General features: G+C 42.7%; 1 protein-coding gene across 2 annotated transcripts in view; it reads left to right on the plus strand.

The window, feature by feature from the left end:
* TBXAS1 (thromboxane A synthase 1) overlaps nucleotides 1-18490 on the plus strand; it is a 190235-nt gene that overhangs the window by 95708 nt on the left and 76037 nt on the right. For both annotated transcript variants that reach the window (XM_030825843.1, XM_003270804.4), the window contains exon 5: nucleotides 10715-10831. In XM_030825843.1, the coding sequence (XP_030681703.1) occupies nucleotides 10715-10831 (117 nt within the window). The remainder of the gene's footprint in view (nucleotides 1-10714; nucleotides 10832-18490) is intronic.

The raw sequence follows: 18490 nt of genomic DNA on the forward strand, positions 1-18490 counted from the left end.
TCACTGTTGGCATATAGAAATGCTACTGATTTTTGTATGTTGACTTTGTACCCTGCAACTTTACTGAATTCATTTATGAGATCTAATAGCTTTTTGGTGGAGTCTTTAGGTTTTTCTAAATATAAGATCATATCATCTGCAAACAAAGATAATTTGACTTCTTCCTTTCCAATTTGGATACATTTATTTCATTCTCTTGCCTGATTACTCTAGCTAGGACTTCCAGTACTATGTTGAATAACAGTAGTGAAAGTGGGCATCCTTGTCATATTCCAGATCTTGGAGGAAAGGTTTTCAGTTTTTCCCCATTCGGTACGATAATAGCTGTGGGTCTGTTGTAAATGGCTTTTATTATGTTGATTGATGTTCCTTCTGTGCCCTTTTTTAAGGGTTTTTATTAAGAAGGGACGTTGAATTTTATCAAATGCTTTTTTAGCATCGATTGAAATGATTATATGGTTTTTGTCCTTCATTCCATTGATATGATATATCACATGGATTGATTTGTATATGTTGAGCCATGCTTGCATCCCAGTGATAAATCCCACTTGGTCATGATTGATCTTTTTAATGCATTGTAGAACTCAGTTTGCTAGTATTTTGTTAATGATTTTTGCATCAATGTTCTTCAGGGATATTGGCCTGTAGATTTTCTGTTTTTGTTTTGTTTTGTTTGATGTGACTTTGTCTGGTTTTGGTATTAGGGTATGCTGGCCTCATGGAATAACTTTGGAAGCATTCCCTTCTCCTCTCTTTTTTGGAATAGTTTGAGTAGAATTGGTGTTAGTTCTTCTTTAAATGTTTGATAAAATTCAGCAGTGAAGCCATGGTGTCCTGGGCTTTTCTTTGCTGGGAGACTTTTTATTATGGCTTTGATTTCATTACTTGTTATTGATCTGTTCAGATTTTGGATTAGTGATTCAATCTTGACAGGTTGTATGTGTCTAGGAATTTATTTCTTCTAGATTTTCCAATTTATTGGCATACAGTTGTCCATAGTAGCTGCTAATGATCCTTTGAGTATCAGTTATAACATCTATTTTTTCATCTCTGATTTTATTTACTTGAGCCTTCTTTCTTTTTTTCTTAGTCTGGATAAAAGTTTGTCAATTTTGTTTATCTTTCCAAAAAACCAACTTTTTGTTTTGTCGATCTTTTGTATTGTTTTCTTCATTTCAATTTCGTTTATTTCTCCCCTGATCTTTATTCTTTCTTTTTTTTTTCTGCTAACTGGCTATAGCTCTGGCTTTTCTAGTTCTTTAAGATGTATCATTAGGTTGTTTATTTGAAGTTTTTCTACTTTTTTGCTTTAGGCACTTATAACTATAAATTTTCTTCCTAGTACTGCTTTTGCCATATCCCATTGGTTTTGGTACATTATGTTTCCATTATAATTTGTTTCCAGAAATTTTTCAATTTCCCTCTTAATCTCTTCATTGGCGCAATGGTCATTCAAGAGCATTGTTTAACTTCCATGTGTTCGTATAGTTTCCAAAATTCCTCTTCTTATTGATTTCTAGTTGTTGTTGTTGTTGTTTGTTTTTTGTTTTTTGAGACAGTCTCACTCTGCCACCCAGACTGGAATGCAGTGGCATGATCTCGGCTCACTGCAACCTCCGCCTCTTGGGTTCAAGCAATTCTCATGCCTCAACCACCCAAGTAGCTGGGATTACAGGCGTGCACCACCACGCCTGGCTATTTTTTTTTTTTTTTTTTTTTCCGTAGAGACAGGATTTCACCGTGTCAGCCAGGCTGGTCTCAAACTCCTGGCCTCAAGTGCCCTGCCTGTCTCAGCCAAAGTTCTGGGATTACAGGCATGAGAATAGACACTCTTTTTTGTATCTATTGTATGTTTTTAGATTTGAGGTTATTGTAGCTTGCAAATAATCTTGTAACCCATTATTTTAAACTGATGACAACTTAACACTGATTGCATAAACAAACAAAAATAAAACTAATAAAAACTCTACACTTTAACATCATCTTCCCACTTTTTAACTTTTTCTTGTTTATATCTTATTGTACTGTCTATACCTTGAAAAGTTGTTGTAGTTATTATTTTCAATTGGTTCATCTTTTCATCTTTCTACTTAAGATATGAGTAGTTTACACAACTACAGTACTATAATAATCTTGTTAAGTTTTGAAGAATTGACATCATAACAATGTTGAATTTTCCAAACTATGAATGTGGAATCTCTATATATTTAGGTATTTTAAATTTATCTTAGCAATATTTTGTAGTTCCAGACTACAGGTCTTTTGTGCATCCTTAGTCAAATGCTTTTGTAGGTATTTAATAGTTTTACTGTTATTGTAAGTTATATTTTTAAAATTTTGTTTTTCAGTAGTTTGTTGCCCGTGTGTAGAAATAAATTTTTGTATATTAAATTTGTATCCAACAATATTTTTAAGCTCAATATTGAATCTAGAAGTTTATTTATAGAGATTTCTCAAATTTTCTATGTTATACAATCATGTCATCTACAAATAAATACAGTTTTACTTCTTCCATTCCAATTTTTACAAATTTTATTTTTCTTGCCTTATTGACCTCTCTATGATGTCAAATAGAAGTGTAATAGTGGACATAGTTGTCTTGTTTCCAGCCTCAGAAAGCGTTAACTATTTCACTGTTGAATATAATGTTAACTGCAGGTGTTTTTGTAAATGCCATTTTTTAGGTGAATGAAGTCTCCTTATATTGATAGTTCACTGAAAGTTGTTATTATGAATGGGTGTCAGTTTTTATCAATTTTTCTCTGCATCTCTTGAGATTGTATGTGTTTTTCTCTTTTATTCTGTTAATGCAACAAGTTACATTGATTTTCAAAGTTGCATTCTTGGAATAAGTCCCACTTGGTCTTAATGAATTATTCTTGTAATTTATCACTGAGCTATATTAGCTAATATTTTGCTTACGACTTTTGTGTCTATGTTCACGAGTGACATTGGCTTATAATTTTTCTTTCTTGTAAGTCTTTATCTGGTTTGGGGCTCAGTTTATGCTGGCTCGTGAGATGATCCAGATTAATGTTAAGTCGTGACTCTGTGCACATTAATTATTCTCAGCTGTGATTTATGCAAATCAGTAGTTCATTATGAAAATAACAAATAAAATGTTCAATTCGACTGGGATAAGTATAGAAATCTGTGGGTCTTTATTTGATTCCAGACTAATAGAGTTTTATTTGTCTTTGGCGTTCTGTCAGCTATGAAACCACCAACCCATTGCTTCTCCTCTTTCCCCATAAGAATGTCCTTGGAAATCCCAAAATGTTTTGTTTCCCGCATCTATAGATCTGTCCCTATGGGGGGGAAAGAAAAGAATGAGTAAACACTACTCATCAGTGAACTTATTCCTAAGGATCACTTTTTTAAAACATCTTTTTTAATGGGAGTAAGCTGTTATCTGCACGAAGCCCTGGGGGTGAAGTCCAGTCAATAGGGCTTCCCTCAGGAGATGTTCTCTAAACTGTGTTCATGAAAGTGAATAGGAGTTATCAGGCAAAGGAGAAAGGGGGTTGGAGAGGGATCTAGAGTTTCAGAGAAAGAGAAAACCAGCTCACGAGAAGGACCAGACGCTAGAGAGATGACATGGTCAAGGGTCTAACGGAATAATGCGACATCATCTCAACACTATGTGCCAAGGACTGTCCTGAAAGCTGTGTTATAAATAAAGTTTTGGTGCCGCAAAAGAAATAGCACTTGAATATAAAATTTTATTTTTAATTCTCAGCAAGGCAAGTTACTTCTTTAGAAGGGTGCACCCTTATGGATGGAGCAATGGTGAGCGCACACTTGGACAAGGGAGGGGAAGGGGTTCTTATCCCTGACACACGTGGCCCCTGCTGTTGTGTCGTTCCCCTATTGGCTGGGGTTAGACCGCACAGGCTAAACTAATTCGATTGGCTAATTTAAAGACAGTGATGGAGTGAGTGGTTTGGCGGGAAAAATGGCTATGACAGAGCAGGAAATAGGAATGAGTCAGGGTGGAGCAGGTAATCCAAATGAGTCAGGGTGGAGCAGGTGATTGAAATGAGTCAGGTTGGAGCAGGTAATCGAAAAAGGTTGCTTTGTGAGGAAGTTAAGTTTAAAAGTAGAAGGCAAAGAATTGAACATGCTGACATATTGATTCTTTGAAAAGAAATTTAGAACTCATATCTAACAGCTATAAATGTATTAACTGCATTCATCATTCCGATTGCTCAGTCCAAAACCCTTGGAGTCATCCTTGACTCCTGTCTTTCTCTCTCCCACCTCATATCCAATCCATCACGAAATCCTGTTGGCTCTACCTTCAAAGCATGCCAAGCTGATCATTTCTCCCCGTATCTGTGTCCAGCTCCCTGGCCTGACCCTCCACCCCCGCTCTCTCCTGGCCACTGTGCTTCCTCCTGACGGCTCTCCCTGCCTCCACTCTGGCTCCTCACAGTTGATTCTCAACACCAAACAGCGAGATTCTTTAAAACAGAAGTCAGCTCAAGATATGTCTCTGTTCAAAACTCTGCTATGACTACCTGTGTCTTGTGGAGTACAAACCCTACCAAGGTTCTGGAGGCCCTCCACACACAGGCCCCCATGCCCTCTCTGGCCTGCCTCCATCCCTCCCCTCCAGCCACACCACGTCCTTTAGGGTCCTCACGCACATGATGCCTTTGCTGTAATAGTTCCTATGCCCACCAAACCCCCAGCTCCTTCAAGGCTTTGCACAAATCTCACCTATGCAGGAGCCCAGTGCCAACTGACCAATTTAATAACACGCCTCACCCCATCCCACTGTACCATCCAGTGTACTTCTCATGCTTATTGTCCACCTTCTCCCACGAGAATGCAAGCTCCGTGAGGACACGGAGCTTCATTTTGTTCACAGATGTATCCTCAGCACATAAATCAGGGCCTAGCACATACCAGGGACTGAATAAATATTTGTGAAGTGAGTGAAGCCTCACAACTATCCTAAGAGGTCGATAGCATTATTATTCCCATTTTACAGATTGAGAAACTGTAGATAAGTCAAATCAGAGAGGTCAGCTCTCAGAGTCACATGGAGCCAAGATTTGAACCCAGGCATCTGACTCTAGAGGCAATGTTCTTAACCACTGCATTATCCTGCCAAGCCCAGAGCAGCAAATGCAACCCGAGCTTCCAGAAGGCCCTGTGACTTCAGACTATATAAGGGATTGGGAAATTAAGGCACTCCTTCAGGCTTTGTGTTCAGAAAGGGGTGGGGAACTGGCCAGCACATACGAGGCCTCATAAAACAAGTTAGGGAGTTTGCACCAGGATAGGGCTAGATTTTTCTTTAGAAAGATCCCACTGACTACAGGATGGAGTACGGATGGGTGTGACAAGGCTGCAGGCAGGGAAATCAGTTAGGGGCTGAGATAATGGTGACCTCAGCCAGGGTGGCAGCTGTGGGGATGGAAAGAGTTGGCCAAAGAGAGATTTAATAGTTGTGACTGACAGGATTGTAGTTGAGAGAGAGAGAACAACTCCCAGGTTTGGGGTTTGGGTTAGTTTTGGTTTTTCAAACTTTTTTGACTATGATCTACAGTAAGAAACACATTCACATTTTGACACAGAATACCCACACACACATACACACATGCATGCACATACACACACACATACACACACGCATATACACACACACCCATATCTTGAACAAGTTCAACAACCACAAAATACTTTCCCTGACGTTAAATGCTCCTCTGTGTTTCCTAATCTTGTCTATCTCTTGTCTCTTTCTCTCCTTTTTTTAAATACTGGTTGCCACTCATGGCATTGATTTCATGACTGATCATGGCTTGCAGTCTGGAAGCCCCTGACCAGAGAGTGATTGGAGGCTTGGGACACAGCTAGGCTGACAGACAGGAGCCTCGAAAGCTGTGTCCCTGGACCTCCTTTCTGCAGAGTCCCCTTCCTGCACGACATACACAGTCTGGCTCCCATCACACTTACCAGTCTTGTTACTCATTAAATTAGTCCATTTTCACACTGCTGATAAAGACATACCTGAGACTGGGCAATTTACAAAAGAAAGGGGTTTAATGGACAGTTCCACGTGGCTGGGGAGGCCTCCCAAACATGGCAGAAGGTGAAAGACACGCCTCACATGGCAGCAGACAAGAGAAGAGGACCTGTGCAGGGAAACTCCCCTTTATAAAACCATCAGATCTTGGAAGACTTATTCACTACCACAAGAACAACATAGGAAAGACGTGATCCCATGATTCAATTTCCTCCCACCAGGTCCTTCCCACCACACATGGGAACTGTGGGAGCTACAATTCAAGATGAGATGTGGGTGGGGACACAGTCAAACCTTATCACACATTCCTTTGGGGAAAATCCTTTGTCTCTTTCAAGGCATCTCTCAGTAAGTCTCATCAATGAACATATGTGGACAAGCGGGCAGTGTGGAGGGGGCATGGAAGCTATTGTTTAATAGGCACAGAGTTTCACTTTTGTAAGATGAGAAAAGTTCTGTGGAGGAATGCTGGTGATAGTAACACAACCATGTGAGAGTACTTAATACCACCGAACAGTACTCTTAAAAATGGTTAAGATGGGGTGCCTGTAGTCCCAGCTACTCGGGAGGCTGAGGCAGGAGAATGGCATGAACCCAGGAGGTGGAGCTTGCAGTGATCCAAGATCGCACCATTGCACTCCAGCCTGGGCGACAGAGCAAGACTCCATCTCAAAAAAAAAAAAGGTTAAGATGGTGGATTTTATGTTACGTGTGTTTTGCCACAATTTTTTAAATCAATGTGTAGGCAAACTAATAGAAAAAAGAGTGCCTGGAGTGGCTTTCCGGACATGAAGGCTCAGGGTTGAAAGAGTCCTTGGAAGACTTTTAGACCAAACCCCTCTGCATGCTCAAGCCTTGGGTACAGGATTTCTAAGAAGTGGAACAGTCTCCAGGGGTGTGGAGCTCATCGCTCAAGGCAGGTTATCTTATCTTTGAATAATTTTGTCTGTTGACTATTGGGATAGTTCTCCTTCAGAGGAGCTGAAATTTTCCCCATAGCTTCCTCTATTAAACCCAATTCCACTTCTCAGGGTCACACACACACAAAACCTAAATTCCCTCTCCCATGCGGTATGTATTCAATAAATATTTATTGGGCACCTGCCTAAGTACCACTATCTGATCTTACAAATCTTCTCTTTTCCAGTTAAAAATTCCAAAATCTGACAACTATTTCTTATATGACATGATTCAATGTCCCCTCACCATCTGACTGCTCTTTTGAAATGATCAATTTCCTCTTATCGTGGGACATCTAGAAATGAAAAGAGGCCAGGCTCAGTGGCTCATGCCTGTAATCCCAGCACTTTGGGAGACCAAGGTGGGAGCATCTCTTGAGGCTAGGAGTTCAAGACCAGCCTGGTCAACATAGTGAGACACCATCTCTACAAAAAAACTTCAAAATTAGCTGACATGGTGGCATGTGCCTCTAGTCCCAACTACTCAGGAGACTGAGAGGGTAGGCTTGCTTGAGTCCAGAAGTTTGGGGTTCCAGTGAGCCATGATCACACCAATGCACTACCACCTGGGTGACAGAGCAAGACCCTGTTTCAAAAAAAATAAAATGTTTTCAGAAATAAAAATATTACAATAATCAATAGCCCCAAATGATTTCATCAAAAAATGGAGGATTCTAATGGAATTTCCAGGCCCAGGGGAGCACAGTGTCATGGCAGGCTGGTGAGAAAGATACTTGAAGGCCATGCTGACACATGCAAGGAGGACTACATTTGTCTTTCAGGTGCAAGACAAAAAATAGCGTAAACTCACCCTTAAGTCTTAAGGATAGGCACAAGATCCAATCAGTCTTCACTCTTATCTCTAATTTATTCTGTCTCATCAGAACCAGAAACCATCACCGCACTTTCCTTGGAGTTAAATGCTTTATTCCATGTAGTGTGCCACAGGACTGCATCTTGCCACTACATAAATACACATAACGTATGATTTCCTCCTTCAACTCTGGAACCTAAACAAATGGATTATGTTTCCCAAATTCCATAAAACCATAATTCTGTTGAGTGGCCATGGCGCTCCTAAAGAATTTCTTTCTAAATATAGAGAGGTATTCCTCTGCAGAAAAAAATATCCCAGCATCTTGGTTCTAATATATAATTAACTCCTCTCTAGATACTTTGCAGTTACGTTTTATGGCTTATTTTGAGTGTTCATATTTTATCAGAAAATTATAATTTTCCTCTAAATAGGAGTTTTTACAAGGCTTTTGAATTCTGATGACTGGCTTCATGTTTCAGCTATAATTAAAACAGTGAAAAGAAATAGCGTCACCATGCATCACATGTGGTTCTGAGACTGCTTGGTCCCCCAACCGCCAGTCTCCCCACACCCTGCAACCTGCAGGCTGGGGACACTCTGACCAATGGTGGGGGCTCCATTTTTGACCACTTAGTGGGACAGCTGGTTTTAGAAAGAAACAGAATGGCCTGAGAAGAAGGGTTGAGGAGACCAAAGTCCTCACCTCGGAGAAACCTCCCAAATATGTTCCCCACCGACGTCCCACCTTGCCCCGTTTTCCCTCCAGGAAAATATACTTTCTCCCAGAAATACACTTTCCCTCCAGGAAAATTCACTTTCCGTCTAGTTGTTAGCTTATGAGCTTACTCTCTGCTTCCCCTCTAGACTGCCAACTCCATGAGGGCCTAAGCAAAGTCTTTTTCTTTTTCTTTTCTTTTTTTTTTGAGATGAAGTTTCATTCTTGTCCCCCAGGCTGGAGTGCAGTGGCGTGATCTCCGCTCACTGCAACCTCTTCCTCCCAGGTTCAAGTGATTCTTCTGCCCCAACCTCCCGAGTAGCTGGGATTACAGGTGCCTGCCACCATGCCTGGCTAATTTTTGTATTTTAGTAGAGACGGAGTTTCACCATGTTGGCCAGGCTGGTCTCGAACTCCTGACCTCAGGTGATCCACCCGCCTCGGCCTCCCAAAGTGCTGAGATTACAGGCGTGAGCCACCATGCCCGGCCGCAAAGTCTTTTTCATTCAACATGGTGTAGACAACTTCTTGAATCCCGTATTAGTTTACTAGGCTACTATACTAACCAACCATAGGCGGGGGGTTTAAACAATAGAAATGGATTTTCCCACAGTACTGGAGACCAGAAGCCTGAAGTCAAGGTGTCAGCAGTGTTGGTTTCTCCGGAAGCCTCTCTGTTTGGCTTGTGCATGGCTGTCTTCTCCCTATATCCTCACATGGTCTTCCCTCTGTGTGTGTCTGTGTCCCAATCTCCTCTTCTAATAAGCACATCAGTCATGTTGGATTAGGGCCCACCCTAATGACCATATTTTACCTTAATTACCTCTTTTTTTGAGATGGAGTCTCGCTCTGTTGCCTAGGCTGGAGTGCAGTGGTGCAATCTCAGCTCACTGCAACCTCCGCCTCCTGGATTTGAGCAATTCTCCTGCCTCAGCCTCCCAAGTAGCTGAGATTACAGGAGCCCACTACCACACCTAGCTAATTTTTGTATTTTTAGTAGAGATGGCGTTTCGCCATGTTGACCAGGCTGGTCTCAAACTCCTGACCTCAGGTGATCCACCTGCCTCGGCCTCCCAGCATGCTGGGATTGCAGGCGTGAGCCACCACTCTCGGCCTTAATTACCTCTTCAAAGACCTTATCTCCAAATACAGCCATCCCTCAGTAGCTCATGGGATAGGTTCCAGGACCCACCCTTGCTCAGGACACCAAGATTTGTGGATGCTTAAGTTTCTGATATAAAATGGCATAGTATTTGCATATAACCTATGTACATCCTTCTGTATGCTTTAAATCAGCTCTGGATTACTTATAATACCTGATACAATGCCTACACATCACTTCATGTACATGGATTCAATGTAGTTCTCTGGACAGGGCAAATTCAACTTTTGCTTTTCAGAACTTGGTGGAATTTTTTCTGAATATTTTTGATTCAGGATTAGTTGAATCCACAGATGCAGAAAGCCCAGATGTAGAAGGCCAACTGCATAGTCACATTCTGAGGTTCTTGGGGTCAGGATTTAAACATATGAAGTTTGGGGTGGGGGGCCAAATTCATCCCATAACACAATATTAGGCTATCAACCAGTTTGCTGACTGAGAAAAAATGAATGACAACAGAACACAGAAACATTATGGCAGGCATGCTCCTGGAAGCAGCTCTCCTGGCACATGCTTCTGAAGGCCTTCCCTTTTTCCCCCTTCCCTCTCCCTCCACCCATACAAGGGTCCAGATGAGTGAGTCTTCTGTCAACTTCGGGTCCAACCTAACCAATCCAGTCACACAAAACCCTGTGCCATGAACTTCAGACATGACACTAATTCCTAGGAAAGACTAGGCCATCTCCAGGAAGCCTGCCTTGTTTGTCTTCAGGGAACCCCCGCTCAGTAGGGGGACTGCAGAACACACAGAAGCCATTGAGTTGTCTCTATGAGGATGACCACATCATAGCAGGGTAGAGCTGAGCCACCAGAGCTTGCCCATCTGCTCCCTCTGGGCCCCGGCCATGATTCTTTCTATCATTGCCTGTGAGCCTTTATAATCTTCCTCTCTATCCTTGCAAGAGAAACCTCCTAACTTGTTGGCCACTGATGGACTTTAACCAGGGTGTTTGTCATGGACCTGTATTGCCACCAAGGTGGCTTTGGCTCCCTGAGTCCTGACTCTCTGCTTGTTACTTCCCAACAGGCATCAGGTTTGGAGTTCAAGTCGGTAGCCAACAGCGTTCTGTTTTTACGTGACAAAAGATGGGAAGAGGTCAGAGGTGCCCTGATGTCTGCTTTCAGTCCTGAAAAGCTGAACGAGGTAAGACATGAGAAATGCAAACTCTATTCTCTTCCAGAGCAGGTTTCTTCTCTCCAAATCATGATGAGAGCCAGTTCATGTTGCATTACTTGCCCAGGTGACACATCAAAATGCCTTTCCCACTGGGACCTTCAGACCTCTCTATTATGCAGAAAGCACCAGACTCTGTGTTGAGTGTCTTTCGTTTCTCCAGCCTCCCACATCCCCAGTTGCCATAAATGAATTGTGAGTCAGCAAGTACACAGGGCATTCACCTGTGTCCAGAGACAGAGCTTGAGGTGCTTTGGGGGCCCCAAGAGACAACTGTAACAGTGTCTGTTGGACTGTCATGCATAATGGATCACCTAGGGATCTGGCTACAATGCAGGCTCTGATTCAAGAGGGCCAGGGTGGCCTAAGAATCTGCATTTATAACACCGTGCCAGGTAATTTCGTTGTTACCGGACAGTGAACCACACTTTACATAGCAAGAAACTAGAGAACAGCATGAAACAAAGGTGAGCTACCAATCGAGTCTTAAATAGGGAGGTGATGGCGGTGAATGACTGGGGAGGAGGGGGCGATCGTGTCAGGCAGGAACACCCAGGTTAACCTCTAGGCCAAGTTCAAGGGAAGGGCAGGCTCCACAAGATGCTACCAGCTCTCTAAGGCCCTGGACATTCTCCTTTCCCTACTCAGTGACTCACTCTTTCCTATCAGCTGTGCACCCAAAACCGGGTGTTTGTACAGCCTCCAGACCAATTTCTCACACAACAGATCCTGACTGCTGTGTTTTGTATCTGAGCCTGACAGCCCCCTCAATTGCTGGTCTGGCTTTGGTGTTTGCTGTTCTGAATTGTGCAACCACAGGGGAGAGAGAACTTGAGCCCTTACGATGTGAAGGGGCTAAGGGGCTTCTTTAGCTCCAGTCTCAGGTACACAGACATCTCTAGAGCAAGGGAGCTACCAAAGCTTGGCTGGAGTGCCCTGGGCTTCTGCCATCCACCCTGTCTGGATGTTCCAGAGTAGCCTGTCTTCAGTTCAATAAAAATGAAAGCTACTTTTAGCTTAAGCTCAAGATGCTCACCCATATGGTCCTGATTGAATTCCTATAAATCTTCTGAAGTCCCCCAGAAGAGGAGGGGGTTCCACACCTCATAATATCCAATTAAACTCACTCAGAAACTAGTGATCCCCCCAATTTTTATGAGGTTTTGATTTGCATTTCCATGGGTAGCTGTTGGTGTTTGGGGGCAGAGCCTGTCTCTGTATGCAGCGCCAGCTCACACTCACACAGCTCAGAGTCAGGTTCCAAGGGTTGCCTATTTAGACTAACACACTGCCTCTTCACCACATTCCTACGAGATAAATACTATCATCCTTATTATTACCATCCCATTTTACAGAGGAGGAAACTAGGCACAGAGAGATTAAGTAGCGTGCTCCAAGTCTCATAGCTAGTAAGCAGCAGAGCCAAAATCAGAATCCAGCTCCAGAGCACTCTTCACCTCTCTGCCTGACTGCTTGCTACCTCCATGTGATTTTCCAGTGGTGCTCGGAGGCCACCTAGGACTGTGCCAGGGGCTGTCTGGAGGGTGCAGGAAGGGGAAGTGTAGCAAATGGGGCCTCGGAGGAAAGCTGGGGGGTGGGGGAGGGTCAGAAGCAACACTTCTCTATTTTCTGCCTAAGTTTGGAACCAACTGAGGTATGGAAAGAGGTTTTAGGCAAAGGAAATAAAATTTTCTCTTATCTTACTGGTAAAGCTGTTTGAAAAATAGAGTCCCCATCTGATCATATGGGCTTGCTATGCTAATACTTCACCCAGAATGGGACAATTGCAGGGGGGTGGCAGATGCCATCGGGGCTGGCCCGCGGCCCACATATGCTCAGTTCCTTCCTCCCAGACTGGGTCTGATACAGTGTAGAAAGCAGGAGATGGAGAGTGACTTAGATGCGGCCGTTGGCCAGTGGGGCCCACCGGGATCACTTGAGGCGGCTTTGAAAACTGTTGCTGCCTGGGTCCCACACCTGGAAATTCTGATTCAGTTGGTTTGCTTTAGGATGCAGCCTGGGTTTGGGGATATTTTTCTAGACTCCCCAGGTGATTGTCATGTAAAGCCAGTATTGGGAACCACCACCAGTAGAAGTTCCCCACAAGGACACGTGAGGAAAGTGGCACCTGCTTCCACTGCAGCAATTAGCCCTGTCACATTGATCTGTATTATCTATTGAGGATTCATGGGAGAATGTGAAGGAAGGGCCTGCATCTTAAAGCTAGAAACCACTGCCCTAAACCATGTAGACAAGCTGCCTGGAGTGTGCCCCTTTATCACATCCAGCCGCTAAAAGGTTGAGTTAGCCAAGAGAAGGCCAGGGGAAGAGAGGAGAGATAGGTGAGCCTAGGGCTGGCATCACTAACGTGTATGTCTTTATTCAAAAACAATGGCTTCACAGCACTATAGAAGTAGAAAGAACCTCATGTGTGAAAAAGAAATTGGTAAAGAGTATCTGAGAAAAGAAGAAAGGAAGCAAGGAAAGGAAAATAGGGTTTAGCAGTCCTGGGCTATGATTCTTTGGCAAGGAATTTTATCATGGTCTAGATTCCTTTAACCCCTTACAGGGGATACTCCAGAAAGTGATACATTGTCGTTTCCCAAGCAAATCCAGTGCTCCTGGAGTCCAGTATTCTCCCTCTAGTCCAGAAATCAGATGCATAGTGCCTGAATTAATTGCAAAAAATAGAGTTCCTCAATATGTCCACGGCATCAAGATGCCAAGAGAAGCCAGGCGAGGTGGCTCACAACTGTAATCCCAGCACTTTGGGAGGCCGAGGCAGGTGGATCACCTGAGGTCAGGAGTTTGAGACCAGCTTGACCAACATGGTGAAATCCTGTCTCTACTAAGAATACAAAAAGTAGCCAGTGTGGTGGCAGGCACCTGTAACCCCAGCTACTCAGGAGCCTGAGGCAGGACAATCTCTTGAATACAGGAGGTGGAGGTTGCAGTAAGCCAAGATCATACCACTGCACTCCAGCCTTGGTGACAGAGTGAGACTCCAGACTCCATCTCAAAAAAAAAAAAAAAAATGCCAAGAGGTAGAGAGAGATTTCACAGAGCCCATTATTTACCATACCTATCAATAACCTTGAAATTCCCTTGAAAAGCATTTTTTTCTACCCCATATAGTTCAGTTTAGGTTCTTGGGTTTCCATTTGAAAGGATTGCATCCCAGAGGCAGGAAGAGTTAGCTTTTTCCCCACCTCTGGGGATTTTAGACCTGGCGAGTTGAAGTTTACTGGGAGGCCTCTAAGGAGACCCTTCAAGAAGAACTTGGCTGTGCAGATGGCGCTCAGGTGGGAGGGGGAAGAAAGATGGTCTTCAAAACACAGAGATATGTAGCATATGTGTTAGATACGGTTCTGGGGAGAACCATATTTAAGGGAGGAGCAGAGGGGAAACCTATAAAGAAGACTCAGGAAGAACAGCCTGAAATGGAAACCAACAGAATGTGGAAGGGGAAAGCATTTCAAAGAGGAAGGAGCAGCCAGAGGTGTTAAATGCTGCTCACATGGAAAGAAACACGAGGACGAAAAAGTGCACAGCAAAGATAATATTTCTGAAACGTGAAACCAGTATATGTCTGTTTCATGCTCCATAGATCGTGTTCCCTGTAATTTTCCCGCACCCGCGGAATCAATGGCACCCACTGCTCCTGAAGGTGCCTCTGAGGAAGACAGAACAAGGAAGTAGTTGCTCGATTTTGAACTGTACGTTAGCAAGGTTTATTAGGAGAGGAAAGAGTTTTCCTAATTCCAAAAGCAGCTTCCCTTTGCATATGAAGAGCAGAGGGTTTGAGGCTGTAAGCCATGGTGTAGACAGGACGCAGGAAATGACAGGGGGGCTGCTTCTGGGCTGTGGAAGATGGGTGGAGGGGACAAAATGAGAAGTGTCCTATCTTCCTCCCCAAAACCTCCTGGTTTCTGGATGCTTCCTCAAACTTTTGTCTCCCAGCTGCCTTTGTTCTCTAAGTCACTGGTTCTCAAACCTTGTGGGACCAGGGGCTGCATGAGAATCACCTAGGACCCTTGTTAAAAATACATCATTTCAGCCACCCCAAGATCTATAGAATCAGAATTTCTAAGGGTAACTGAGAATTCACATGTCATGAGTTCCCTGGAAAGATTCTGCTGAGAGCCAGCGGGGAAAGCCCCGGTGCTGTGAGTGTTCCTGGTGGTCCCCTCTCTGACCATCTCAGACCGACTGCATCTTCGGGCTCGAAGGACTTGGCCCCCGAACCCCCACCCCCCACTGCTTTATTTTTCTCTGTGGAACTATCACCAGCTAACATTCCATTTTGTTTACCTGTTTATTGTATGTCCCCTTCTGCTAGATGGATGCTTCAGGAGGACAAAGTCTTTTTGCCTTTTTCTTATTTCCTTCATTGTTAACTGCACACACTAGGTACATAATAGACATTCAGGAACAATTAATGAATGGATGTATGAAGAATCGAAGAACCGAGAAGCCTTCTACCTATTCTACCTAAGGATACATGATGAAACTAAGCTAAAAAAGTGAAAAGGAAATAATTTCATCAAGAAAAAATTAAATAAGAGGATACAACAAACTGGCTTTTCCTTTAGAGAGTCACCAATATACATGCATATATGTATACACATACACACATGTATACACATACACAAAGTCACAGACACAAAGAGGGAAATGGGCCACAGAGTTAGGAGATAGCTCAGAGACTCTGAGCCACAGATACTCGGCTGTGGCTACCTGAGTCAGTTTTCCTGGAGATAGCTTCAAAATACCAGCATCTTTGGTCCTTTCTGAATTTGTAAGTAGCCTTTGGACTTTTGTTATCAAACATCAGAGTTTATTCTTGAAATAAAAGTTTGTTTCCCCTTGGAATTCTGAGGCTTCCTCCTTTAGAACCTTGGCAGCCTAAGTCCCTCTCTACCTGTGTCTTTAAGTATGGGCAATATCCAAAAGGTCCGGATGGTGTTGTCTTTGTTTATGTGGCTATTAGGTTGACTCAGTCAACAATGCTTGAAAGTTGCTTTAAAATGAGCACCATATCATGAAGCCATATTTGTATTTAAATTAAAATTTTTTTTGGCTTATGTCATACCAGGGATAATGTAGAGTGACAGAGAACCAGGGAAAATGTGATTCGTGCATCCCCAAGTCAGGAAAAAGAGACTATTGGACAAACAAGTCATTGGGATTTATAGAAAAGGACGGCTGAGCATTCCTGGAAAAACAACTGACTTTTTGTTGTTGTTGTTGTTGTTAGGGAAGATTTTGTCTGCTTAACTGGCCAGAGTTTTCACTCCATCCCCCAAAGAATTAACGTTTTAAAAAGCACAACTGTAGATTTAGATTTTCATAGTCTTTTGCTAGATTCTTTACCAAAGACTGTTAGTGAGTAGTAACCCTGGGATTGTGTAAAACTTATTAAGGATGAGGGAATAAATAGGTTTAATTTCAGGAAATAAAACTGGGGCTAAATTAGTACTTCTCTGAGGGAAAATGTATAAACAATGTGATCCCCTGGGGACCCAGGTTAGCACTAGCTTTATTTTTAAATTTTATAACTCATCTTAAAGAGAGAGAACACAGCGGAATCTATATATTTGTGTATTCCTCTAAGCTGTTCTGATTTGGAAGATATTAAATCAATAGGAATAACTTTCTGAGACTCTTGTAAGATTGTGTAAGTCAGCACAAAAGTGGCAGGTAACCTTCAGTGTAAGCAAGAATAAAAGAATACATTTAGGAGAAAGGCATCTAAACTGTACTTATATGATGATGAATTTCAAGCTATGAATTACTACCAGGGAAAAGGATTTGAAATATGGAGGACCAAAAAGGCCCCACAGTCAAATAATTTGGTGAAAGATTACAAACTATATTCTTCAAGATTCACCACGTACCTGAGCATATGAAAGGCTTGAGAAAGGCCTGCAGTAAAGAAACCTGCTTAACTTTGTTTATTCTGGGCTCATATAGGTTTTCTAAAGGAGAGAACGTGGGTTGTTAACTTCCTGGTTGGCTACTGAGAGAAATGAGTCTCTTGAGCAATTATCCTTTGCAGGTAGCTTCCATGAAGAACCCAGTTTTTGAGTGACTCTAGCAGAGACTAAGCTTCAAACCGCATGAACCATGGATCCAATCCAATATGGCAGCTTGTATGTTCTCCATTCTCAAAGCCCAGTATAAATGATGGGCTTTCTTCATTCACCCAGATAACTAAGAGCTGATGGTATCCCACTGAGCGGATATGGGAGACAATGAATCTTCATAGATGAGTGCCTAAGGACGTATGTGTCACTCAAGAGTAAATGAGCCAATCACGTTGCTATGCATAGGGACTCAGTTAAAGAAAAGTCAGATAAACTGGGAGGCTGGTATCTCGCACAGCACTGATCCGGCTCTCTGCCTAATTTTTCACTTTTCATCCAGATGTTCCCTGTCAAGAAGGCACAGTCAATAATGTATGAATCTTAAAGGCAGAGGCAGATGTGGTTATTACTCCCTGTAGGCCTTTCCTGACTTGGAGACGACATGTTACTCGAGAATGACTACAATTTTTAAAAATTTAAGTTGATATAGCCAGCTTATGAGTAAATGCATTTCAGTGCAAAAGTCTTTTCAGAATTACCATCATCATCACAGTGTAGTTTGGCCTTTAAATTTTCACTGTAAACTCTCCAGACGGTCACATACGGGGGCTTCTAAGGCAGAACACGCTTCCCAATAACATTAGAGCAAGCAGCCTTCTCTAGGCGGCATCCATTTCCAGCAGTCTATTTTTAATATTTGCTTTTATTTCTTAATCCTCATGAACAATAAAAATGAACGTCATTATAACCAAGTGTGGCTGTCGTCATCAATACTTCAGAGTCCAAAAATACATTGGCCTTGCCTGACCAGTTGCCCATTTTCCGGAATAGCTGGGTATTTATCTAGCAGCGAGAGACCATTATCCTGAGACACAGTCGTGTTCCACCGACACTTAATCTGCTAATTAAAATCAGTATCATGATGGACTGTTTAAATTCTGGTTTAAATGTTCCTTTTGCATTTGCATTTAAAAGAAAACACACTCCTCATCATGGGCACCCCAGCCTGGGTTGTAATTTGGCTTTCCTTTGCCAGAATTGTAATGTCACTCCGACTTGCCACTGGTTAAATCTAAAAGAGCATTGAAATGTGCCTCACAGCTTGGCTGTTGCTTGGCAACGCCAGCAGCCACCTCCTCATTGGGGTGACTTCTAATTGGTCACAAGTCTTGACAGGAGCCACTGACTTATTAGAAATGACACTTGATTATTCACCTAGATGGCTAGAGCTGATACTTAGCAGCAGGAAATTTTGCATAAAAATGAGTCATGGATGTTTTTAATATCTGGGTGGCTTTTAGCGATGGTGTAGTGGAAGAAGGAAGTGATAAGTTTCATTAGTGGGAATTAATTTTTCATTTGTTGGTCACCAGTTTAGAGCACTTTAAGGCATTAATTTTTTCATTTTTTAAAAGAACCAGAAATATGTTTAAATACCTTCCCCCACCCCCAGCAGCTGACCCTTACTTATTCAGAAAACCCTCCTCTGACATCAGCCCCAAAATATTGCCCCCAGGTCCACCAAGGGCCAAATCAGATGAAA

The sequence above is a fragment of the Nomascus leucogenys genome, chromosome 13, assembly GCF_006542625.1.
Source record: "Nomascus leucogenys isolate Asia chromosome 13, Asia_NLE_v1, whole genome shotgun sequence".
Taxonomy (NCBI): Eukaryota; Metazoa; Chordata; class Mammalia; order Primates; family Hylobatidae; genus Nomascus; species Nomascus leucogenys.